Consider the following 27,910-nt stretch of genomic DNA (forward strand, 5'->3'; position numbering starts at 1 on the left):
AGTCATCCATCAAGAAAGTGATGAGAATAAAATATTTAAACTCTGCGACAGCAATCGAGATCAATTTTCATAACCTTATGAAGGTCTGTTGAACTTTGCACCAATTCTCTGGCCTGCGAAATAAAATTATGAAGGTATTACACTTTGGGTATTCACTATTACCATCACATTTTATACATCCAACAAATCCAGTGCCTGTAGTAAATATCATTTTTTTTCTCTCCACAGGTTTGAACAAATTATGCACCATCATAAATCATCAATCAGAAACATTTGCATTTTAAGGAATAAAGATCATAAGTGAGACGATGAGCTTCACACACTTTTTATGATCTTTAAAGTTTTTTTCAAATAACCATAGTTTACATAAATCATTTTAGTTAGCCATGTGCTTAAATTATGATTAATGAAGCTGAAGAAAATTCTAAAATGAAGAGCAAAGTATTAGATTTGTAAAATTGTTTGAAAATGTTATCAAGATTTTATTTTTCACTAACTTTTCAGTTCAACTAAACACAAATATAACTGCATGCCAGTACATGTATATGAAGTCAACACTTATGATCACAATAGTGTTTTCATTACACTACAGCTTTTTAAAAAAAAATCATATTTCATGAAAGCTTTGGTGTATAAAATCATTTAGAACCATATTATTTTTTACATCTTTCAGGAATATTACCTGGTCAGATATTAACATCTCTGTAAAGAAAATGTTCTTATATCAAGATGAAAGAAGACACTTTGCTTTTCCACATAGAATTTTTTTAATTATGACCTAAGTTTTGCAACTGCGTAACATCTTCAGGTCCCTTCAGGTTCTTATATCAAGCACATACATACAATGTAGGATTCATTTCAAATGCCAGAGCAAAGAAGTCAATATTGTAAGACAAAAATAAGGGATCCTTCATTAAGTGGCCAAAATTTTCTTTTGTTAGGCACACATTTTTCCACATGCACAAAAAATGAAGCAATCGAAAGTACAAATTTCAATGCAACAATTTAAGAGTATAAAAATCATTCGCCTTGACCGGGAATCAAACGCAGATCCCTCAATGCCCGGTCGAGCGCTTTAGCCAGTTAAGCTATCAAGGCGTCCTCTTAAACTCTGAAATATTTCAGACTTTTTCAAACTCTAAATTTTGTAAACTTTGAAACTTTCAAAATGTTAAAAGTTTAAGAGGACGCCTCGATAGCTTAACTGGCTAAAGCACTCGACCGGACATTGAGGGATCCGGGTTTGATTCCCGGTCAAGGTGAACGATTTTTACACTCTTAAATTGTTTCATTGAAATGCAGATTAGCGGATGACTCTGTTAAAAGCTACTGTCGCGGAATCTACCGCAGTTTCTTCAGAAGTACAAATTTCACACTAAATGAGGTAAATGGTCAAAACATTTGATCAATAACATTACTGTGGATATTCACTTTACGAGGACCTTGCTTAGTGAGTAATTCACATTATGAGCAAAATTGGTGGCCCCAAAAATGACTCTCCCAATAAGTTATTTCGTGCATAACAAGCAGCAAAGAAAGAGGAATTCCTGGAATTATTGCACGCCTGCTACTTCAGTTAATGTTTAGCACTGGTTCGGCTAGTATCAAAGTGTCGCCAGTGATCACACATTTCTCCAAACTTTCAGTTCAGGCTAATTTTTTAGACTGTTCACACTTTGGTGCAAAATTCAATTATATATGGTGGATGGTTTTAAAAATGAACCAGAAGAAAATTCCATCACAGGAAAGCCACAAAAGAAGATAAATAACAGCAGAAATTAAAAGAGAAGTCGTTTAAAATCGCGGGCAAGGTGTGAGGATGAGTGATCTAGCACACAAATTAACAATTCAGTAGACATCAATGATTGGCCTTTCATTCAAGCACAAGGACGAAATTAGGGAGATAGATTTTTTTAAGAGAGTGATAATAATATCTAAGCAACGGGCACGTACTCTTAATGATGTTGAAAGGCTACCCATATGGATAAAGGAATAGCAATTGAAACGCAACGTTATTAATGAAAATATAAGGGGAAAAACATTTTCCCTAACCTCATTAAAAGATTTCAGGATCATCAACGACTGAAAAAGTATTTAACGGTGGTGGTGTGTGGTTTATAAAAAGTTTAAGAAAAGAACCAGCATCCACAGCATTGGGAGGTAGCAAGCTCAGACACATAGGCAGCAGAGAACTTCATCAGTGACTTAACCTAAACGTGTACGAGGGTGGTACAATAAGTCCTTAGAAAATCCAAGAGATAGCACTCGTAATGTCTAAAATAAATTTTTTCCATTAAATAACACTCCCAACTAGTCAGCTGTTAAAGTTTCAGCTGTATCCATCATATAGTTTCATTGTTGTCATCGATTGAAGTAAACAACTTTAATTTGTCTATATAAACGGATAAAAATGAGTTTCGAGCAGTGATTAAACACTTGTATTCGAAAGGGTTGACGCCGAAAGAAATCAAAGTCGAGTTGGATTAAGTTCATGGCACATCTGCTCCTGTGTTTGCAACTGTTTACAATTGGGTGAATGAGTTTAAATGTGGTCGTACATCCACATAAGATGAATTCAGATCCGGACGCCCTGTGGAAGTGTCTACCCCTGAAATAATTGACAAAATACACGATATGATTTTAAGTGATCAACAACTCAAAGTGCGCGAAATAGTAGAAGCCATAAGCCCATCACAAGGTACAGTAGCTTCAATTTTGGACAAAAAATTGGGCGTGCAAAAGTACTCGGCCAGATGGGTGCCGCGTTTACTCACAGCGGAGAATAAACATAATCTGAGGTTGTTTTGGCGAATCGTGTGGTCGACTCTGAGGTTGTTTTGGTGCTTTTCTGTCACAATCCTGATGAGTTTCTGCGTCGATATATAACTGCTGATGAAACATGGACACACCACTACACTCCAGAGACAAGGCAACAGTCAAAACAATGAATTTTTGAAGGCGAACGGGCTCCGAAGAAGGCGAAGACGGTCAAGTTGGCTGGTAAGGTTATGGCCACGGTCTTTTGGGATGGTCGGGGAATCATCTGCATTGATTACTTGAAAAAGGGAACAAAGATAACAGGAGAGTATTATCCGTCATGCGCTGAGCAAAGAAATCAAGGAAAAGCATCCTCATCTGAAAAAGATTCTCTCCCATCAAGACAATGCACGGGTGCACACCTGCGCAGTTGCGATGGCCAAAATTATGGAATGAAAGTTCCATTTATTACAACATCCACCATATTTGGCCCCCAGTGACTATTTCTTATTTCCAGACTTGAAGAAATGGCTTGGCGGACAAAGGTTTACGTCTAACGAGGAGTTAATCGATCAAACAAATGCCTATTTTGAGGAGCTCCCAAAATCCTACTTTTTAGACTGCTTTAAAAAATTGGAAAAACGCTCAGACAAATGTACAGAGTTGAAAGGAGATTATGTTGAAAAAAAAAAATTGCCCAAAAAATGGTTTTTTCTACTTTTTTCTAAGGACTTATTGTACCACCCTTGTAACAACAGAGGAGAATGCATTGCCAGGCCACAAGCCAACAAAAGGCCATCTAAAGCTTCTATATTGTGTCAGTGCGAGTGGCAATTTCAAAACTTAAACCACTGCTTGATTACCATTCAGAAACTCAATGAGCCTTCAATGGAGGGCAGAGTCCAGGCGAACATGGTAAATAAATATTAAATTTGAGTTTGATAATATTTCAACAACTTTATATGTGATTATGTAACAAAGCACCTAAGATTTGCCCACATCTCCTCAAATCACTAGCACATCCTGCTAAGTAAAAAAAAAAAAATGTTTCTCGAACCTATTGGTGGAAACTGCCAATTGTTGAACTCCGGTGATCCATCATTCTTTGCCATCAACTGAGATACAGCAATACCTGAAAGTAAATACAGAAATCCACATGAGTAATTTCTTTTGCTCTACACAAAGTGATGCATTCACTTCATTAAACTTATGGACTGCAGACATATCACTAGGAGTATCTATTCTATTCTAAGTGTAATGCCATTGGTGTTCCTTCAAATACTTAAAAAAAAAAAACAAATTTGCATGCATTTTGAAACATTGGAATTTTGATTTTTTCAGGGATCTTTAAAAACAGTGCTGAGTAAAATTAAACTACAAACTCTTCAGCAATGACTAATGAATAGTGGCCATTTATAAATGATGTGCACCTTGATATAACCACAGCAAAGGAGACAAGAGATATAATTAAAGTGAACATTGAGTGAGGGCAAATAAAATTATAAACCCGACTTTTTCTGACCTTCCTCTTCTCAAGTGCTCAAACTGTTAAAAAATTAATGCCAAACTCCAAAATTCATCACTACACACACGACGACACCACAAACAATCACATAGCACAAAAATCCACCTCCTGTCTGAATGCATGCCTGGAGGCGACTGAACTAAAGTGCGCCTGAGTGGTGGGGGACCCCTCTACCGAGCTCACAGGTCAGACCCCCATCCACCACTCCGCTGAAGCTACAGCGAACCAGTCACAATACTTATTGTACGGACCCTGTACAATCTATGTATGTTTTAGCAGAGGGGATCACCATTAGCCCAATGCATATTAAGTTTTGCGGCAGCACCACATATGAGATGTGACCAAATACGCCACATTATATACATTTAAGATTTATTTGGGAATTTTTTCAGAAAGTACTTTCGTGGATATAGTAAAACTCTTTGTTTACTACTGACTCAAAACAGTGATATTATCAACATTTGTAACAACGGCACCCATTTTCTATGCTTGATAACAGCAAAAAATCAAAATGATAATAATTTTTCTGGCAAATCAGCTTGAGTAGAAATTATGCCCATGTACCCCCCAAAACAATAAGACGTAGGCTGATTTTAGAGCACATTTTGAAATCAAAAAAGTGCATCTTATGAGCTAGAAAATAATGGCCTACACAGAAACTCTCCCATCTTATTCTGTATTAATCTGAGCTTTTAGCAAACAGAAAGTAAACTTTTGCCATTTTTCAATCATTTTCTAAGGGTTAAAAATTATAGATTTACAAGAACACAGAACTATCATGAAGAAAGTAGAAAAACTTATTTTCCTCAGAAAGCCAAACCGATCACATAGGCAGGAAAAACAAATTACTGGTAAATGGGTTGATTTTTAAAAAAGAATCCCTATAGCAGATTCATATTCATCGCATGATACGATTAAAATAATGCAGTGTAGATAGTTAATGACTTATTTGATTTACATAAAGTAACACTACACACAGTAGAACTGCATAATACAAGCAAAATTCGTTCTGCCATCTTCCTCGTAAAGCAAAACACTCGTTCAATGAAACCACTTCCGGCATATAAAGTACCGTGAAATACAGTGATGCGTTCCATGCTGAAAATAAATAAATTATGCGCACATTATTTAAGATCGTGGATCACATTCACCTTTTCTTCTATTGCGGAATGAAGCAACTGGGAATGCAAACTCGCAAATGCGATTTGTAAAAGTAAAAAAGAATCTAAATAAATTGTTTATTATGTATGATAGGTAACTAATGCCTTTTTACTAGAAAGATGTCTAGATTTATTTGTTTTCGCCAACACTTCAAAAAACGAGACTCAGAATGATCATTAAATTAAGTGATGGCATTCATCACCACTGCCTTATAAGGGTGTTGCCTTGTATGCATGGTACCGTACCAAAGTTTCCTATGACCTCAAAATCACATTTAGCTTGTTGTTTTGCGCTTAACACTTCTTGGAGGCTTGTGGACTCTCTGAATGGTAAACAAGCAGGGGTTTGATTTACAAATCGCCACTTGTATTCATGCAAAATAGCCGTATGAGACAGCCTCTCATTGCCTTGTGGTCAGGCAATGCATTCTCTTCTAGTATTATGTTCACAAATATAGGCTGACTTCGGAATCTTCTTCTTGAAGAGACCTGTCTCGTCAGAATTAAAAACATGTTGTGGCAGGTAACTCTCAGAATATACGAGCTTTTTGAAGTCACTGATGAAGTTCTCTGCTGCCTTTGAATCAGAGCTTGCCACTTCACCATTACTCAAAATGTCGTAGATAATAGTTCTTCTAGTTAACTTCTCCAACCACACATGGGTCCCCTTAAATATTTGTTGGGTCATTGACAATCCCAACATCTAATAAATGAGGTCAGTGAAAATCACTTTCCCCTCCTCACAAATTATATTCTCACTAATGGTATCGCATTGCAATTGCTTTTCGCTTATGAATTCGAAAAGCAACCATTCAGCATAGTTGAGAATATGTAACTGTTACTTAGATACTCTTGTCACTCTATTTGAAGCATCCATCTCCCAAGTCTTGTTCATGTTCTTGAAGGAAAAGTCTATCATTGATGTTGACGGATTTTTGATGTGTGCACTAGATCAGCCATGCTCACACCTTGGTTTCGATTTTCAATAATTTTATTTTTCATTTCTACAATTATTTCTATTCTCTCATCAGCTTTCTTCAGATGGATTTTTCTTCGGGATCATTTATAAAACTATGCACAAAATATTAAACTTTGCCCAAAAAAATCACTAACAATATGTTTGAACATGAGTTTGGAAAAATAATCGACCACTAGCAATACTAAGATGCTAACAGAACAAATGCTAGAGACAAACTGCATTAGCAAGCTTGCAATGAATCTGGGAATCCCTCTCTCCTCATCATGCAAAAAGTCACTTGTTCAACGAGTCGTTCTTGGGAACAATATTTTTGCTTGTTATGTGAATTAATCACTGTGTGAAGTGTTCATTACGCAAGGTTTCAGTGCAAATATTTGCTTGCCCTAAAGGAGAATATGGAATTCTCAGGACTAATGATAGCAAAAAGAAATGTTCATGTGAAAGTAAGGATAATACAAAAATGTCTAAATTAAACCATTAAATCCTACTGGAAACTTTTGATTTTGCAAAATTAAACTTAAATACCAACCAAGACCGAAAAGCCAAACTTATATTTAAAAGAAAAGTGTATTGAAGTTTCAAAGCATTTCATAATCCTTACGATCGTGATATTATGAAAAATGTTGAGGTGCTGGGAAGAGAGAGAGAGTAGAATGCATTATCATCTTAACAGATAATCTAAACACGAATAATCAAAAATTTACAGTTTATGCACTCAATTATAAGAAAGTCAGAGAAGAACTATTACAAAAATCTATTTAGATTTTTGTTCATATTAATCTTTAGTCGTTTCAAATAATCAAAAGTAATTAAAGTTTTAGCATTAAAATATGTGACCACATATTAATGCAATGATAACGTAATAGAAAATACCCAGAGATTTAGGATGCCTCAATGGCTTGACACTTTTTGCCTCTGATGAAGTACTCGCACATCCACTTCCTTCGCCTTTATTAGCCACCTTCTTCCTTCTGATCCGATTTGTTTGGAACTCCTGACAAACAAAAGTACAACTATTAGAAATATTCTGAAGATAAAAATTTTTAATACAGTGAAAAATGCACCAAAATTTAAACATTAGTATTAACAAACACACAGAGATCGTGTTCACATAATTTTTTATGAAAGGTTTGTTTTATAATAGGTTTATAGTTGAAAGGAAAACGTTCTAAACCTGCTGGATTTCACAAGCAACTATTAAGAGTCTGGTAGACAGAATTAAAAAGATTGTTTAGTTTCATCCACAATGGAACTTATTTCTTCATATAAATTCTGAATTATTCCTAAGCATTCAGATGCTTGTTTCAGAATGCTGCCTTATTAAGGAGAAATGAGTTCCAGCTATTTAAATAAACAGGGTGGAAAGGCATTAGGTCTGTTATGACTTTATATAGATAGCAGCATACTAAATAGGTCGATGATTAAAAAAATTGGGGGACCTCTATTCTAAATATACATTTTTGTGCTGCAAGATTTTAATTCAGATACCCCAGCTATGGCCATTTAATATTTTTGTTTACATTTCACAGCAAAAAATGAATTACAACCAATTAATATGTGCAAAAACAAAAGGCTTCCAAAATTACCAAGAGTAGTTTAAAACCCAGGCAGCAGGGATATACATTCAAACCCATATTCAGTAGCAACATGTTTAGCAGTTTTTAGATGCATTTTTTCTTATAAATGCATTTTAAAATCCACCACCCATCCAATAAGCATTATGTCAGTGTTGGTTACTTAAGGTTATAAGTGAGTGAAAGCAGAACCCCATTTAGTAACATCAGTCCTAATTTCAGCACCCAAAATTGCATGCAAGTTTTGTATAAAAAGTATCTGCAACAATTTTTTCCTGTCGTGTGCGTGATTGGCTGAATTCAGATCATTGGTTAAGTGGGTGCATGATGTCTGATCGCATTGGAATTGATGAGATGACAGTGCACACCATTATCACTGAAAATTTAGTGATGCAAAAGATCTGCACTGAACTCGTCCCAAAGGTCTTGATGGATGACCAAGAGCAAAGGCAACTGAGCTTTCAAATACCTGTGATGGCATCGCAACGATACCCCAACCCCCTAACATTCCCGACTTGGCACCAGCAGACTGCTTCCTGTTCCCAAAATTGAAATCCTCCTTCAAAGGGCACCATCATGGGACCTTTAGTGCTGTCAAAGAGGCTTGCACGCATACCCTTCCCAAATACCCTGTAGAATCTGCCTACCAGGGAGCCTTTGAGTCATGGAAAAGCCACCAGAAAAAGTGTGTTGATGCTCACAGGATGCACTTAGAAGAATTTGGAGACATTGTAGCAATATCTGAAATAAGTCTAGCTTTCCAAATTTTTCCCAATACTTTTTATACAAACCATGCATCATTATTTTTAATGCGATGCCCAGTCTAGGTTAGTGCTGAATGCATCACCATTAGTGTTTTATATCAAGCAGAAAAGGGTTGAGTTAGTGAGTCGGCTAGGAGAAATATTATTCGGCATGATGGTATATTAAAAGGCTCATGCGAAGTCAAGAGGGATGTCACTACTACAGCATATCAAAGATATCTTCAGTTTATTAGCTTCTCTCCTATGAATGCACATTAAGTTTGTTAAGACTGTTTGAAAACTTGTGCAGCAAGAAAAACCATCACCATTGGCTCACACAATTTCCCTTTTCCACCATGACAATGCACCAGCTCAAGCCTCTCTGCAGCTGTGGCTGCAAAATTGATGGTCACAATTCCTCATCCCCCATATTCTCCAGATTCCCATCTCTCTGATTGCTAACTTCTCTCCAATATGAAGAACTGGCTGGTTGGAAGGAGATTTTATTCATATGAGGAGGTGATAGCAGAAAAAAAACCTATTCTACTGATATTTAAAAAAATCACATTATTTGGAATACATCAATTACCTGGAGCAGTATTTAAAAAATGTGTGAGCCTAAAAGGACACTACATTGAAAACTAATAATCGTTTACCCTGAAAAATAAAATTTCTTTTTGTTGCATGGAATATCCAAACCACCCTCATGGTAGGCACTTGAAATTTATTTCATAAACTCTTAATATGTTGTCTAATACATTAAGGTGATCACAAGCCACAAAACTTGGTAGCAAATAAGTTCCAAGCACAATGTTCAAAATATTTTGACATGCAAAACAAGTTTATAAACACTTGAGAATTGATTTACCACGGTGACTACCATATTTCATGGCATATAAGATGCGCTTTCTTCCGAAACAATGATTCAAATGTCACCCCCAGGTCTTATATGCTAAGGCAAGATCTTTTGTAGAATAAGGCCATTGTGGCTCGAACTGATAGGGGCTAATATCATCCTGGATGGTCAATACTGACTAATGGTACTCCAAAATATTTATAATTTACCCAAACAATGTTGTTAACACTATTATTATTCCTAACAGGCATAGAGAGTAACAAATGAGGATGTTTTTCATTAAAAAACTCCACTCTTTCAAGTAGACAGTGGAAACATTTTTCATGAATGTGCCTTACTGATATAGGGATCACCTTACACACCCATGTGTCATATATGCGATGAAATATGATTTGATGAATTCTTTTGTGACAATCTTCATCACATTTAAGAACTTATGTTTATACGTTAAATGATATTTATATTGACGACATTTAATATGGTTGCACCATTTTTCAAAATGAATAAAGTATTATTATTATGTATTTTACAGTGCATTCCCATTTGATGGTCATGATATTCAAATCCATGAAATATCTACAATAAAGTTGGCCCTTAAATTTGAGGACCAAGTTACTACTATGTAACATGAGTTCACAACTAAAAGGAAAATCCAGGAACTGTTGATTCCCATATTTTATTAATAGTTTATACATTACTTGAAAAAAAACATTAGTACTTTCTTCAGTTTTTTCTGGAATTTTTGAATAATTATAGTTATTCCAGATTCTCTTGAGTGCCCATCTTGGCATCACATACTGAACAGGTGATGAATTCCACACTAAATTAATTATAAATGCAAATCAAATGTTTCTTTTACATATAATATTTACCTGATAGAAATTCATCAGCATCTTAAAATTATGCAAAATTAATCTGATATCTCAAGAGTATTTTTAAGCACAAATCTAATGGCTTATCAATATTACCTCAAATGGATTGTCATTCCAATATTTATCAGTTGAAGGAAGATGCTGGCCAGGTAATAATGTAACATTCAAGTCCCTGCTGCAGTGATCAGCAATATGGAAGCCCCATCTCTTCACTCTAGACAGACTGCAGTGCTGAGGGGCCTCTGAGCCTTCATGCCACTGATATGGAATATTAGGAACAATTATTAATAAAATAAACTCAACTGTCTATTGATTAATTAAATGGTACATAACATTTCATGAAAATATTTGAAAAATGATTCACAAGTTTTTATGATAAAAAAACCCAAGTAGTGATACATGGGAAGGTCCAGAAGTACCCGGCCTGACCTGGGGATGGCGGTAGTTGTTTGAAATATATCACTGTATTAGAAAATACGCAATCTATAAAGCATATGTTTCAAGTTTGAAGATGCCAAGTTGTTTAATATTTATTCGGCAGCCATCAATAGTGAACGTTTTCAGTGAATTTGTGAAAATGGAGAAAATTGGTCATCGTTATGTGATACAATACTTTTATTTGAAAGGCCTCGGCCCAACCAATGTAAAAGCTGAACTGGATTCTACTCTGGGTGAGTCTGCTCCTTTGTTTACATCTGTAAAATATTGGGTAGCAGAGTTTAAATGAGCCTGTATGAGCTGTCAAGACGAGCTTCGCATTGGTCAACCAAATGAGGTAACGACCCCATAAATGGTGAAGAAAATCCACTAAGTGATACTGGATGATCAACGACTGAAAGTGGGCGAGCTAGCAGACATAGTAGGCATTTCAAAAAGTGTGGTACATTGCATGTTAACTGAAAATTTGGACATGAGAAAGCTGTGAGCAAAATGGGTGCCGTGTTTGCTCACACTCTAGCAAAACCAATGTCGTGAAGATGTTTCAATTGAGTGTTTAGCAAAGTTTCACAGCAACAAAGCAGAGTTTATGCACTGTTTCGTAACCATGGATGAAATATGGGTCCATTACCTCACACCCAAGAAAAAAGAACAATCAAAACAATGGATTCACAAGGGAGAACCGGCTCCAAAGAAGGCGAAGACTGTTTCATCTGTAGGCAGGGTCATGGCATTGGTTTTTTGGGATGCGTGTAGGATTATTTTTGTCGACTATCTTGAAAAAGGAAAAACTATCAACGACGAGTATTATGCAAACTTATTGCAACGATTGAGCCAAAAAATCAAGCAAAAGCGGCTGCATTTGGCTAAGAAGAAAGTGTTGTTTCATCAAGACAATACACCAGCTCAAAAAGGTATTATTGCAATGGCCAAAATTCATGAATTAAAGTTTGAATTGCTACCTCTTGCACCATATTTGCCAGATTTAGCCCCCTCGGATTATTTTCTGTTTGCACACTTAAAAAAATGGCTCGGTGGTCAAAGATTTTCCGACCGTGAAGAACTGAAGTCGGCAGTTAATGGCTATTTTGAGGAGCAAGACAGTTCTTATAATAAAAAGGGTATCAAACTTATTGAACATTGCTGGGAAAAGTGTATAGAGCTGAAAGGAGATGTTGAAAAATTTATAAATTTTTTTCCGAAGTTTTTGTGTTTTTTTTTATTGGGTCGGGTGCCTCTGGGATTACCCTCTTAGTTTATTAGGGGAGAGAACTGACAGATGAAGTTATTTGCACCATTAGAAATAAGCGGGAATTCGTTCGAGATAGGATTTTCAAGAAATGGGAGAAGGGTGGAGAGAAACTAGGATTGGAATTAGCATACTCTATTAACAAAAGCCGGCAGGACTATTACAGCTAGATCAAATGATTACCAGTTAAGGGGCAAAGTGTTAAACAAAATGACTCACTGCAATTATCTAGGAGTAACCCTAAGCAGGCATCTTAAATGGGGACCACATTTTGAACACACAACTAGAGCTTTACACTTTGCTATTAGAACTCTGGGAAAAAAGCTTCAGTGAAACAAAGGATTTTACCTTTTAAAATTTTGTTGGCTTATTTTGGAATACAGAGGGTCAGTTTGAGATCCTTATCTTGCTGGGGAGATTATACCATTGGACAATCTTCAGCAACCAGCCACAAGATTTGCAATGGGAAATTTCACATGAGAGGCTATCTTCACTGAAATGTGAAAAAATTGGGCTGGGAGTTGCTCGAATTAAGGAGGAAGAAAGCAGGCCCGAAGTGTATATACCATTCTTACATTGGTGATGCTGCATGGAAAGACATTTCAGAAAAGTTGGAAAATCCTGATTATCTGCGGACCAATTTTAAGATAAAGCTGCGAAGGTATTTTCCTAATACAGGAAAACATTCCTTTTTTAATTGCAGGATAGAAGATTGGAATGCTCTACTCAAGAGATGCCTTGAGCCTTTCCCGAGTAACATGGGAACGTTTATCACTAGGCTGAGAAAAAATTGATTTACATATTTTGTATACATTGTTTATGTCTCGATATGTTTTTCTTATTTCTTGTAAAAGTAATATTTGCGTCACTTCTTTTTTGCCACCTTTTATTACCACCATACTACATGGTCAACTTTTAACTATTGTATTAATAATAATAATAATAATAATAATCTCAGTTATGAATCTTTGCACTAAAATTAAAACACATGTTGAAGGGAAGCCAGTTTCATTTCACATCATGCAATAGGTACGAAAAAGATTTTCAACCAACTCTTAGATACTGTTTAATCCTTAAGATTGAAAAGAGTGTTTTCTTGGTGAGATGCACTTGAAGGTCCAAATTTGGAGACCTGCAACTTCCAAACTATTACATATTTTACAGTATCCTTTTCATATGACATGCAAAACTGCAGGCATTGGCACAAAAATATTAATTTACAAGTTATATAAAATTAACATTGTTTGTATAATAAACAATAAGTAAAAGAAATACATAATTAAAGCCATAGAGTTCATTGACACTGGACATAAACTTATGCTCCCTGAGGAATTTCATACATTAAACACTTACTAAAATTGCTTTTAATTGTGTATATTAGAAACTGTTATATCTACCTGAAGAAAATAATATGAAAGTGGCTTATCAATAAATTTTGAATAGTAACTACACCACGAGTTTTGTTTTTCCATCAGGAAGAGATAATTTTGCATCTCGTAATTGTAAATCTCACTGATTTGGAAGTGGATTTCAGATCATTTTAAATTTATGAATATAAAGAAATGGGGAAAGAGATGTCTGGATAATCAAGTGTAGTTATGTAATGATTAAGACAAAGCCAGATTTGTTGTTAAGGTGAATTAACACAAACAATATAATATTTATAGTAAACATGAGCTTTATCATTCAATTGAAAGTTAATTGCCAGTAAAAAAGGTTAAAACCTACCCAATATTGAACCAGCGTATTCTTTTGGGATTACTCTGCAGTTCATGCACCACCAAGAACTTCCATTTTAAAAGAAATCGCAAGTGGATATTAAGGGCAATTGAAGTATTCACAATGCTAAGAGATTCAAGGGTTAAATTGTTTGTAACTGTCAATATTTTGTGGAAGCATGACCCAAAGATGCCAAAACCAGTTGAAAGTTGACTAAAGTTAATTTAGAATATTCCAAAGATTTGCTCTTTTTGCCATGTTATGATTACAAAAAGTATCCACACCAACAGTTAATTTCTCATGAGGGTAAAAAGAAACTTAACATTTCCACCATAAAGTTTCTTTTTAATTGCCTTTTATTAAATCAATAAAACAGTTTCTGGTGTCACTTGGTGGATATTCTTCATATTGAACTTAAAATTAAACCACATGGCTTTTCCACATAGGTAAAATTTTTATTTAAGACCTAGGTTTCGTTATGGTATAACATCATCAGGTCAATTTAAGCTCATTATCACTTAACATGAGTTGATGGAATCTTCCTGATATTCGGGTGTGGGGTCCTTAGTTAAAACTATTGCTTTGTTGTTTGAGATGAAATCTTCACACTTCTTTATGCAGTCACTTCTTTTATTAAGATTCTTTTTACCCTCATAATGAAGGAATTCCACAAAGGTAAACCTGAAACTTGTTATGTTTAGTAAATTTCTCCCTGTACCCTCACATCCACCAGTGTTCTTTTAAATTATAATTCAGGACAGTTTCTATGTAGGGAAATCACCAAGTTGCTTCTTTTTTGTTCATCAACAATACATTGCAAACAGTGTTAAGGTTAAAGTAGCTGCCTCTGGCCCTAGTGTCCAATCATTTCCAGCACAAGGCACTCAACATAATACATTCATAGAGTTTACTTTTCTGTCCCTATTGCTATTCCTACCTCATGAAAATTACTCCCTTTTGGTAAATAATGGAAAAGGAAGGGTTTTGAAGGTTCAACATTATGACGCTTTATTTTGAGAGTACTCCGAAGCAGTGCTGTGAAATTGGTCAGGGAAGGTTCTTCTGAATACCTAGAAAATTATTTTAAATGGACAGAAGACTGACCTGTAATCCTCAGGATCTGCAGATTATGGCCTATAGCAATCATCCCAATTGATGATTTTACATCCATATGTACTTCTACCAAATTTTGATGGAAAAAAAAACATTCACACAGGTGGAACTTACATAGCAGCAAATCTCTTTGGTGTAGGCAAATACATCAGTCTCGATTTCTGCCTCTGAAATACTATAAACTGGGAATCCCTCGCCTCCTGAGAACGATGCAGCCTTATTTCTCAGTTCAAAGAACAGTTGAACAAAGTCATAAACTTTAAATACTTTGCTTTCAATGCCTGCAGAGAGGAGTATACACATATTTAGAATGTGAAGTATAACATGGAACATAATGACAACAAACATTAAAAAAATCATCAAATGATAACATTTCAAAATAACAACTAGTTCCCCAAACTCAAAACCAAAAAATAACACTAATCAAATGATAAAGTTACTTACCAGCAGCATCAGTTAATTTTTGGAGGAAATTCGCTACACATGGCTCAAATTCATTGAGTGTATAAAGAGTTGGTTTTACCCCATTCACAGAGCTCTGTAAATAGATGTTGTGATTAAAGCAGTGAAGCTGGTATGTAATTTTGTCTAAAAAGAGGAGAATTCATTAGTGAACATTGTACATGGGTGAAGGTCATTTACTAACAAGCAAAGATTCAGTCACACAAGCTGACCAATATCCCAGCCAACATTTTAATCAAGACACAATATGATATCAGGAAAAAGACTTTAACTAAACATTTTTCACTTTTTTTATTGTTCTTTTCAAACTACAAGTAACATTTAGGAGAAGGATATACATATCGACTCAATCTTTGAAGAGACAGTGAATGCACAACATAATTTTTCTCATTTTTTTTGCTCAGGCTGAATCCTTACATCCATCACTGCAATTTTTCAAAAATGCTCAACCCTCTCTTTACATCATGCCACACCTGACCTTATACAACCATTAATACTTCTCCTTAAGTTTTAGGATGTGCGAGAATCATCACTGACTGTGCCAGTCATTCTTGGAGATGGGAGGATGGAAGCCAGATAATGACATTTGTTATGCTTGCTTCTCTTCTTAAATTTGGGTACCTTACTTATCAATTATTACATATAGAACTTCCTCCAACACCTTTCCCAGGTCAATACTATGCTGGGCTCTTCAATATTTGGGTGTGACACAAAACATATGAAAAATTTCAAGAATACATGCTTTAATTCTAACGAAGAGTTAGCATCACAGAGTTAAAAAGGGTTATCTAAATGATAAATACTTTGGACAATTTCTAAGATTAGGTAAGATCACTGTAAAGATGAACTTAAGAAAAGAAAGAATTTGAAGAACCCTTGAACCAAACTGTTTCCCAAAGCATCACCAGCATGTATTTCTCTCTTGCTCCCCAGAAATGTGAAAAAGAGATGAAGATCCCACAGTATGACTGTAGAAGTTCACATCCAATTTTATTAAATAACCTTGCAACTCACTCGGCTATCCCTCAACAGTAATACTACCCCTAAAAGTCCACTCAAGTTTTTCCTCCCAGTGCATCTGAACAGCATCATAAAAGCTTTGTATATAAATTCAATTATTCCCTGTACTTATGCATTTTTACCAACAATCAATGTAACCACTCACATCTTCATAAAATAGCAATTACACAGTATGGAGAGGAAAATTTACTTACCCCAGTCACAAAGTAATACAGATCGTCAAAGATTTTTGCAAAATCTGATTCTCCAATGTCTGAAGGTGGAATGGGAACTCCATGGGTCTCTTCTGAATGCTTTTGAGCTTTGAATGTGTAACCAATTGGCAGGTTACCTACATAAAAATTGAAATAAATATGAGATGCTACACTTTCGTCACCTCAATGCAGGGTGACTAATGCTTCCCTGGTCTGGTAAGTAGACAGTAATTTAGTCAAAGAAAAGATTTAATAAAAGATAACCACTTTCTTCCTTCATTTCCCCAATATTTTCATATCTTGCATGCATTGCAATAGCCATTATATTGCTTCTCATTTGACCTCTTAACCGTCTACCGATCAAAATCCAAGGGATACAATTTAGAAAACAAAAAGAACATAATGTTCGTTCGAAGGTTTCCGCGGCGATGAGTAGGTGATTTCCACATTTTTCGGGCTGCGTCCGCGTATGTCGTTTAAATGTACAACAGTTTCGACGAGAATAGAAACTGTTGTACATTTAAACGACATACGCGGATGCAGCCCGAAAAATGTGGAAATCAAAAAGAACATAAGTTTCACATTTTGAGAAATTACAATTACAAAAAAAAACACAAATACATTGTTTCAAATTTCAGAAGATATCATTGAGTCACTGCAGTACCACTAGACAATAAGATATTAGCAGTAGCAAAGTAGCAGGTATGCTCAGCCATGCCACACAATTTTTAATGCATGATATGGTAAAAGATGAGCTGGTGTCTGATTTCCTTAAAACTGGATCAATTCCGTAAATACCTGATAACTTTTTTTTTAAACTTTCATTACTTTTGTACAATAATCATCCTTAACTTTTAATAAATATAATGGCAATTTGTGGAAACACTGGAATATACAATACAAAGATGAAGTTAAAATACAGAGATATGGTAGAAGAGTTATCAAGGTGTTAACATAAGGCGGCCACTGGAAGAGGAACGAGAAAATAATTAATAATATATGGGCTGAAAACCTAATGAACTCTACCAGTTGATGCTGTTAGATCTTGCATAGTATTAGGTCTCCTCATTGCACTGCTGGCTAAGTATGCAAGTGACCACGTGAAACATCTCGTCATGACACACATTTCAAACTGGATAGGAGGGAAAGAATGCTACTGTTTTAGAACATAAACATTTACTGCTTTAGGCAACTGATGGTAAGAGTAGCCATGTTACAATGCTTATTTTTAACAACCATCGCATTTATGCCACAAGACCACCAATGCCAAACAAATATTTTTCAGACATGATTTGAACAGTAAGAATTTACTTAATATATGGTCAACATTTCCTTGAACAAAATTGATTCTTATCTCAATGTTAATGCAGTAAAAATGAAGATGTTTGGAGATCAGAAATACAATAATTACACTGCTTCTTACTCTGCTGCATGAGGTAATATCAGTTACTTATTGCCAACTCAAAACATCATTAATATGGAAATTTGTAACCAAGGCAACCATTTCTACGCCTGATATTGGAAAAAAACTTCATAAAAGTATTTATTCGGCAAATCAGCTTGTGTTTAAATGCCTAATTATTCCCACGTATACCCTAAAATGCACCTGCCAATAAGATTCAGGTGCATTTTTGAGCAAATTTTGGAGTATAAAAGGGCATCTTATTGGTAAGGAAATAAGGTGGATTCTATTTGCAATTTACAATTAGGTTGTTAGTTGCCACCAACTTGGAGAAAAGCTCCAAAGCTGGAAAGTATTCAGTTTTAAATTAAGAAAAGGCAATATGGAATGGTTGAAGATTACACATGGATCACATAGGAATTCTATTGGGATAGAGAAAATCACTTAAATGACAGGATTTAAGGGTCTTAAGAAAAGTTTGACAGGATGTGATTGGGATAAATAAATATAATATATTACATAAATTCCTTGATCGGGACTTCAACCATGGATTTCTGACTTGCTGGGCTCATGCTCTAAGCACTCGAGCAATCAAGGAAACACAACTCAAACTGAATCTGCAGGGGGTATATGCAACCAAATGCCATGATTCTTTGGCAAGGAGATGTCGTTAGGGAGCTGTTTCACCAACCAATCTACATCCATGTGAATGTATATTTGTTCACCATATGGTGGGTTTTCATGTTTGAATGAGTGTGTGTGTGTGTGTGTGTATATGTACATATATAAATGCATATATGCCAGGAAAAAATTCAACCAGTTACATTTCTTATGTTTTCATTCGAAATAAGAAATCAAAGAAAAAATTTTCTTTGCACCCAATATTGTAATGTCTCACTTAAAAAAATAAGAGAATTAAATTGCAAATACCGGGCACAAAATGTGATGCTATAGCTTTTTCACCTTTCTCTTAATAGTTGTTGACACTATCAATCAGAGTTACATTTCTAATTTGTAAATTTAAGAGCTTTAAATTTAATCCAATGATGACGTTTAACAGCTCAAGATGTTTGGGGTGATAACTGGCAACTTCATTGTCAGCCTCCGGTGACATTTTCAACTCCATATTTGCATCTAGGCTCCCAGTGAATAATTTGCATTATGCTCCTTAACAGGAAGTGTGACCATTGTCTATAATGTAGTTGTCGAGGATTTGTTTACTTGCATAGATGTTCCAATTACTTGTTATTAGCCTTAACTACCAATGCAATGTGAATCACTTTCAAAATGCAACCCTGTATGTCACATTCCAAATTCCAAAAGGAATGTCTTTTGCAAATCTATTCAATCATACATGCAGCTTCATGCATCAAGAGGTTTCAATTGGAGGTTTAAAAGAAAACCTTGCATTGCTTTCCATTACCTCCTAAATACTACTGTTGATGAAAAAAGTTTGTACTTTATCTGATTCACACACTACCACATTTGATGACGAATTAAGGTGCATTGGATTTATATGCAAGCCATACTCACTTCTATGTGGAAAACTAAGGAAAACCCTACTAGAATGTTTTAAAAAGCAAATCATTAATAATTCAAATATGCATTCTATTTAAATGATTCAAAAAAAGGGGCAACAGAAAATTAATGCAATGAAATGTTATAATATATGAAATTAGTGTAGGTAGAATGGGCATTACATTGCTTCCGGAGTTACAGTAGTCCCAGAAATCTGCAACTTAACAGGGTGATTTTCAAAATGTACAGCATGTTTGCCATATATTTTCTGTGAAAAAAAAATATTTTGGAATGAAATTTTCTGGATATTTAAAATGTGTGCGAGGGATGAATTGATGCTAAACGCACGTTCTATTCATTCATAGCTCTGGAATTATGGTAATGTTATTACACCAAGCTCTATGATACACACCTGAGGGTTTTCGGCCACAGCTTTTAATATTAATTACATTGCTCCTGGGGATAAGGGAGTCCCACAATGAATCATATTCAGCGACTTAATAAGTGATTTTCACAGATAAACTCTTGCTGGAGAGAGGACAAAATATTTCACATTTAAGGAAGCTCAGCAAATACATTCTAAATAGTACTTCTTCCAAAATGTCTATTTACTGTGAATTAGAAAACCCCCCTCTGCCATTAGAAGCCCCTACTGTGGTGGACACCAATTGTTCAATAAGTGCGCCTCTCACATCAATTGGGGAAATCACTCAGCTGAGCTCCAACTATAGTTTAAAGCAGGCAGTGATTCCTGGTGAATTATGAGGGTAGGTAGGAGACTGAAAAAACATATGCTGAGATTATTTGTGTTTAAAATGTGGCCAGTGAACATGATATTCCAACTTGATACTTTCCAAAATGGCTCTGGTTTCAAAGAAACTTTCTCGTCATGATTTTCAGTGATACCAACATTTTTACATTGTACCTGAAATATTGTTTTCAATTGTTACTTCACTTCCCTGAGCTTGTTCACTCACACAGTCCTCAGGTTTGTTTGGATTTTGTTAAGCAACTTCTTGCGTCTTGTATTGCCTCATCAACAACCGAGTATGAAATATGTATTATTTCCAACATCCACTTTCACTTCCTTAAGCTATTTCAAGCCAAAGTTTTATCGTGTTTTTAATTAATACATTCTGTTGAATGAGTTGAGTCAATGAAAGAATTTCAGAAGTATAATTTTTATGGGTTTATGTACCCCATTAAAGTTTAGATCAACAAACTTTCTCTGACAGTCTGTTCTTGCTAAGATGCTCTTTTCTGGTCTGATTTTATTCTCATGCCCTTTGTAGCAAGCAGTCTTCTTTCCTTTTTCTCTTTTCATTGACTCCTATACTAATAAAAAACATTATTGCTGAACTAATGAGAAAATTTTGTTTGGATTTATTTTCTTTAATATTGAAAACAATGCATTCAATCAAATTGTGTTGTATTAAAGAGAATCACTGCCTCATCTGTGGTCCTCATGAAATGGCGTTTTTACTTTAAAATTGGAATTAGCTAATGAGATTTTTCACCTGATCTATATAATAGTCCTCCACAGATAAGAGAACTTGATATTAATCATGATGAAAATATTATTAAATGGCTTGTTTGCATGAACAATAAGCTTACAAATTATTTTTCACGTCTATCTCATCTATCAATGCGGCAGGTGTTTTTTTTAATCAAATTTTAAGAAAAAAATGGCTATCAATTTTCCTTTAATTCCAGAAAATAGGCAATAAAACATGTAAATGCCATTTTGATTACCCAAACGAATCGCAGCTTCGGGGTTATTTTAGATAATTAAAAATAGCAATGCTCTCTAATATTTTTCTGTTCATTACTTTAATGACAATAACACAAAATGTCAATGGCAGTCTCAAAACTGTTATAACTGTTTTTCACATGCCCAATCTATGATATGTGGGTCGCGGTAGTCCAGTGGGTAGAGCATGGAAGGGGATCGAGATGGTGCGGGGGCCAACATACTGGCTTCCCACCCTGAGGGCGCGGGTTCAAATCCCAGCGGTGTTGAATATTTTTCAGAGGTATCTCGATCCCTACTTGAGGTGCTTTGTGGAGGGCACTTTGAGTGAGTACGCCGTCCGTCGGATGGGACGTTAAACTGCGGACCCCTTGGCGCCTTTCCTAAAGAGTAGGCTAATGCCGACGCCGGGTTTCTCTCCACCCTTCATCCTTTCCTGTCCATCCCCTATGGTGCAAATGACCTTAGCTGTTGGTCGCCTCCCCTCAAAACTACTACTACTACTAGAGCGTTGGACTGCTGACCGGAGGGTCCCGGGTTTGATTCCTGGGCAAGGCACTCTGGGCACCTGCAGCTCTACCCAAGCTAAAGTGATTTTTCAGGTGCCAGATCTTCCTGGGAAACCATAACCGGCACAGGGAAAGGAACTGGCCCCCCTACCCTGATGTGTGAATTTCACATGCCGTATGGGCTTAGTACCGGGTGAACTCTACCATCACCTACCAAACCGGCCTTCGGGTTGATTACTGTGTTTATGGTTTTTTTAATCTATGATACGATAAGTTTTTACTAACTCAGACATTCACATCATCTCCTTTGAGAATTTACGTGATATGTATTTTGGATTTATTTCCCAAAAACAAACAACACAAATAATTCAAATTAATACACATTTAAATCTAAACATTAAATGTATTTATGACACAACATGGTAATTAGTAGACAATAGACTTATGCAAATGGCTATGACATATTATTGAGTGTAGAAAATAATTTGCATTTTACCTGGAGCAACTATGGAATGATAGCATTCAGACACTCCATCTTTCAAGGAGAAGCGTGAAACTCCTATTTCCGCAGGGATGAAGTCCTGCCCATCACATTCACAAAAATAATTTACGTGGATGAAATAAAACTTTTTCTCCAACAGACCTGGAATTTAATATACACAAATTAGCACACAAGAAGATACCAAACATATAAATGCTAAGTATCTATAAAACTTGAATTTTACCGGTTAAACTGAGCCCTTGCACTGTGTTTTTTATTTCCTCCTTCATCCGATTACAATTCTCCACACGCTCCCTTTCCTCTCTTTCAACCTCAGACACCTGGAGGCCTGTCGTGGTAAACTTCACTTCCATTCCTTTCATCCTAAGTTTTTCTTTCTTGGCCATGTCTTCATAGACCTTCTTTTCTTCAGGTGACATATTCTGAAAAAGTGAGAGACGGGAGCAGTCTAAATTATTTAAATCAATAATGAAATACCTGGACACTTCAATCATAGAATAGACATTTATAAAATATTGAAATGAACTCCTGATTATTGGTGAAAGGTTTTTATTTCCCCCTGAAATTTTCTATTTTCTTTCAGCATTCACAAAAAATTGTTTATCCAAAGGAGGAAAAATTACCATAATACATTAGCTATGTTGCTCAAAATTATGTCAAAATACAGAGTTGGGTAAAAGCAAGTATAAAGAATTTAAAAAGAAGTTAAATAATAAACTGAGAAGGAAAACAAATGGTTGGAAAAAAGTTTAGTGAAAGACTACAGTTAAGAGATAAGATATGGAATGTTTACAAAGGAAAGGTGAAATTGTTGCAATATTCAGAAATATGAAAGCAATGCCAGGAAAGAAGGGAAAGTCATGCAAAAAATCAAAGATAACTCAGAAAACTCAATAATTGAACAAGAAAAGATCCAAGAGGGATGTAAGCGACACATAGAATAACTGTATGGTGAAGATATTAAGCCAGCAAGGTAAGACAGAAAAATAATATGACATTGATAAGGATAGCTAAGTCCAGACTTACTCAACAAAAAGATAAAATAAGAAATAGATGAAATAAAATTATGCCATATGGGCACACAACATTCCTGCAGAAGCCTAAAGGCTGCATCATATGAGGACTACAGAAGAATAAGTTTCATTTTATAAGCAGCTAAACCGGTTCTCAGGGTAATTAACAGGAGGATGGAGAGCAGGGCAAATGGTTACCTAGGGGATGACCAGTTTGGGATGAGAAAGGGTAGGGGCATGAGTGATGCCATTTCAGTAATGAGATCACTACTAGAGAGGAACATACAAATACAATCACGGCGTATTTGCCTGTTTCATAGATTTTGTAAGGATAAACTTAGTAGCGTATCCAAAATATAAGAGCAGCTAGGCTGGGAATCACTTACGGAGCGAAGGTTATATTACAGATTGAAGCTCTTGCATAAATTGAAAGGGGGTCTCTTTAGCAGTGATGTTGAAAATGTATTATTACCCACATTGTACTATGGTAGGGGAGATCATGTCAATAAAATTAGAGAGATTAAGTGTAGAACAGATAGATTTAAGATATAATTTTTTCCACAAACGATCAGGGATCATAATAACATTGTCCAACTGCAACGCTGTAGGGTCATGTTCGGGTAAAAATTAGTCTGGTGTATTCACCCCCTGCCAACCACCGTTGTAGTGGCTTTCAGGGTACATAAATTAAAAAAAAAAGAAAACTTTAACCAAGATTTGATTTAATGGACAAATTTGTCTGATCAATGGTATATGGTTCCTCCTCGTCTCCGTTTTTAAATATTGGTGTTACATTAGCCATTTTCCAATTTCAAGGAACCTTGTAATCTACCAGCGACTTCTTAAATATGATTTCTTGATGATAACTTCTTAAATATGAATTGAGTGGATTTAGAAAGGGATGGATTTGAGAATATTTAAAAGATTTTCTGGACGTTTAAATATTACAGAGGGGTTTCCGGAAAGAAGGTCGGCGGTGGTAATGTTGTTAGAGATGATGGGATAAAGATTTTTTATTTATTTATATAAGTATCCTGCAAGAAACCGCTAGCGTGTGTAACACACACCAAACTAATTTTGACCCGAATATGACCCTAACGCGGTCAAAGATCTCGCGAGATCTCTTGTCACAAAATCCCTTCCGCAACAGCACCTGATCAAATAAAATAGGGTCGTGATAAAAAAGATACGATTTGGAAGAGAAGATAAGAAAGACACGGAACTTCTCCGTTTTAATTCCGTGTATTAAATTAATTAATGTAAAGGAATAAATTAATCAGACTGAATGAAAACGGAGACGCACCGTGTGTGTCTTTGCGTTGGAAAGTACATTTTCTTCCGCTTTTCAGCCATTTTTTATGAGGGAAATGATACTCAACCACTACTTACTAGAACATAGAACTATCATTAACTGAACAGAAAAACGCAACTTCATTAGAATGCTAATCCAATTACATAGCCAAGAAAAATCAATGACTGGCGAAGGACGAATTTTAAAAAAGAATCGTCAAGGTGGTTAATAATTGTCCCATGGTGCCTCTTAAAATAATGCAATTTCAACAGTTAATGACTTAGTTGTTGCATAGCACAAAACTAGGCACTTATCATAGAAAAGAATATGAAATTCTGAGGGCTAATGAGAGCGAGGGAAACGATAATGAGACATTACGGATAGCACAAAAATGTTTTAACTAAAACATTAAATACGATTAACGACTACAGGTTTTGTGACATGAATAACTTATAAAAAGGCGGAATAAAGCCAAACTTTTATTCCTTTAAAAGTATATCGATGTTTCAAAGCATTAAGTTATTTTTACAATTGTAGCTATATGAAATTTCGAGGTGCTGGGAAGAGAGTAGATCGAAGTCACGAGACAAATGAAAAATAATGTGCTGTCCCCAAAAGGGATTAATAATTTGATGCTCAGTTATCAATTGAGTTACTAGAAGTACTGCGATGGGACTTTCTCTCTTAATTGAACAAAGTAAATCAAAAATTAATTCCTTAACGATGGAATTACACTATTGATGTTGAGATAACCATCTACACAGCTGTTATAAATTGTTATTACCATACCAAGAGCAGTGAACGTATTAATTTGGATTCGAATAAATAAACCGAGGAAAAAATGTGCCGAGGGTAATCAAATTAGTGTCGTTCTTTCTATCACATTTTACGCACTATGTATGGGCATCACACAAATTTTTCCATTGTTGTCTCATGCAGGCGCAAAATAATCCGATTAAATACTAGAGAATACGAGCATTGAAAATGAACAGTAAAGGCCGCCATTTTTTTCATCGGCCGACGGCGAGAATCATTATTTCTCACTTTGTATGCACAGCACTCATACAATCATTAGAGAGTGGTCACGTAAATATTATGAATCAAGGAGAAACTAACAAATCAACAAACTATAATACCAACATTGCAAACCCTTTTAAATGACAAACAAACGCCTACAAAGTATATTCTTTTGGTCGTGCTTACGAAATATAATTGGTTAATGATGTTCCTAATTTCTTTCAGTTCCGACATGGTATCCTGCAAGCCAGCGCTAGAGAATGGCAGGGGGGATTCAACGCCAGGCATGCTACAACACAAATTAAGTTTTTCTTAATTTATAATTACAATACATTCATGCAAAACTACTGAGTATTTGGATACGACTGCAGAAATCTAGAAGAAAGCTCAAAAAAGGTAACATATTTCTTTCTTCCAAATGCTTATCGCCACCCAGTCATCTAAATTCAGTATTCAAAAGAGAAACAATATCCATACTTCAGCACTTGCCATTCAACTCTAAGGAGGCTATTCAAATGGTTAGATGTTTCATTCTGCAACATGGAAATGATATATGATTTTGATGCTTTAATATTTATCCAACATGCATAGTGTGGTTAAAGTAGAATCACTATAGAAAGAGAGATGGTACTTCAAACTTAAAGAACATCCATGGCAAAAACTACTTCCACTGAAATATTGAGCTAAGTCTGATGATTTTGTTGTCTAGCAAATGAGTATTTTTAAAATTTAAACTTGAGCATCATTGTTTCTATTAGTATTATAGTGACTATTCAAAAATGGGCTGGGGGAGGCCATTCATTATTCATTCACATGAAGACTACCAATTAACTTTTGTCCTTCCAAAATGGCTTGTCTAGGAAGATTTACCACAAAGGAGAGATCATGTTAACAAAATTATGGAGGTTAAGCGTAGAATAGATAGATTTAAGATGCCATTCTTTCCACAAACAATAGGGGATCAGAATAACATTTCCCGACCGCGGTAGGGTCATGTTTGGGTAAAAATTGGTCTGGTGTATATTCACCTCCTACCACACACCTAAGCGGTAGCTTGCAATATTCCATGCAGTATTCCAAATATGGGTTAACTAGAGCGAAATAATGCCTCTCTTTTACTCATTAAATTTTCTCACCACTAGTTTAATGAAAACGAATTTCTTAGAAGTGGATAAAAATATTGTCCATTTATTTATCTAAGGTAATAAAGGAATTCATCTTCGAAGATAACTGGTTCTTCAATCACTGTAACCCCTGTAATCATTGGCAATTTTTTTGCAGAATTTAAGATATGATTGAAGGTTAAATAAAACAATAATTAATACAAGAATGTTTGTTTTAAATGACGTTCGTAGAGAGCTAAAACAGGATTTAAGAAGTTTGGAAAGTTAAAATTTAGCCCGGGCATCTTTAATAAGCAGAAAAAATGCTTGTACGTACCAAAGCGCCAAAAATAACGAAAATAAATTTTTAAATTTTCATGGTTTCAAGGATTTTTCCTGAGGAAAAAGGATGGGAGGCATCCGATAATTCTGGAATGGTTGCTAACACCATTTTAATACTGGAAGTGGTACACTTGAGGCATTCAATTCATTTCCTTCTCTTCATATTTTAACCCTGAGAAATAAAGAATTTCCTTTTTTTCCCTTGAATTTTTAAAAATAGCAGCGATAAAATCACAACAATTAATGGATGTAAACGAACCCGTTATCGATTGTCATTTTGGTACTTCTAGCCTATCACATGTTGTATTACGCACCTCCTCCCACAATACTATTTCACAATTTTCAGTTTTTATATTTAAAAATGGTTAGAACGTATCGAAAAAAACTAATAACCCCACGTTCAGTTTAACAAACAAAATGCAATGTTTGGAATAAAAATTATTCGGAAACAATGGCTCGCTTACCTGCCACAAGGGACTACATAAGGATGCGGCAACCTTCATAGAAATAGGATCATCCGGATATCTGCTATTTATGTCATCCCGGTATGCCTCCATGAAACAAAAATATGCATTCTTGATAGGCTTTTTCTTGGGCGCCATAGCGGACACAGTGATACTTCCGAAACTTCTTCAAAGACAATGATTGACCGCCAATCTAACAGTGCCGATCCTAGACCGCCGGTGGAGTTCACCTGCTCGGCTGCACTCGTTCATAAATGAGTTGTTTCCAATGAACGAGTTATTATATGAATCATACGACTTAACTCATGTCCGTCGTTCTCGGTTCAAAGAGCCTGAAA

At 35.4% G+C, this 27,910-nt stretch overlaps 1 protein-coding gene across 1 annotated transcript; it reads right to left on the bottom strand.

The window, feature by feature from the left end:
- Positions 1–22: 22 nt before the first annotated feature.
- On the bottom strand, positions 23–27,710 carry LOC139688200 (protein maelstrom homolog). The gene is made up of 10 exons (XM_071585628.1): positions 27,573–27,710; positions 22,566–22,764; positions 22,337–22,483; positions 16,662–16,798; positions 15,430–15,523; positions 15,100–15,266; positions 10,563–10,724; positions 7,295–7,415; positions 3,815–3,889; positions 23–113 (listed from the first exon to the last, which is right to left on the bottom strand). The coding sequence occupies exons 1-10, from the start codon at positions 27,708–27,710 to the stop codon at positions 76–78; spliced, it is 1,278 nt and encodes a 425-aa protein (XP_071441729.1). The 3' UTR covers positions 23–75.
- Between the last annotated feature and the right edge of the window lie 200 nt (positions 27,711–27,910).

The sequence above is a fragment of the Hetaerina americana genome, unplaced genomic scaffold (genome assembly GCF_022747635.1).
Source record: "Hetaerina americana unplaced genomic scaffold, ioHetAmer1.1.p SCAF_2, whole genome shotgun sequence".
Taxonomy (NCBI): domain Eukaryota; kingdom Metazoa; phylum Arthropoda; class Insecta; order Odonata; family Calopterygidae; genus Hetaerina; species Hetaerina americana.

Bases quoted from the DNA above. Each gene is read 5' to 3' on its own strand.
- LOC139688200 (XM_071585628.1), bottom strand. From the start codon at position 27,710: ATGGCGCCCAAGAAAAAGCCTATCAAGAATGCATATTTTTGTTTCATG. The intron at 22,484-22,565 runs GTAAAATTCAAG...ATTAAATTCCAG, and splicing joins GCAAGGGCTCAGTTTAACCG to GTCTGTTGGAGAAAAAGTTT. The intron at 114-3,814 runs GTTCGAGAAACA...TTTATTTCGCAG, and splicing joins TTGGCAGTTTCCACCAATAG to GCCAGAGAATTGGTGCAAAG.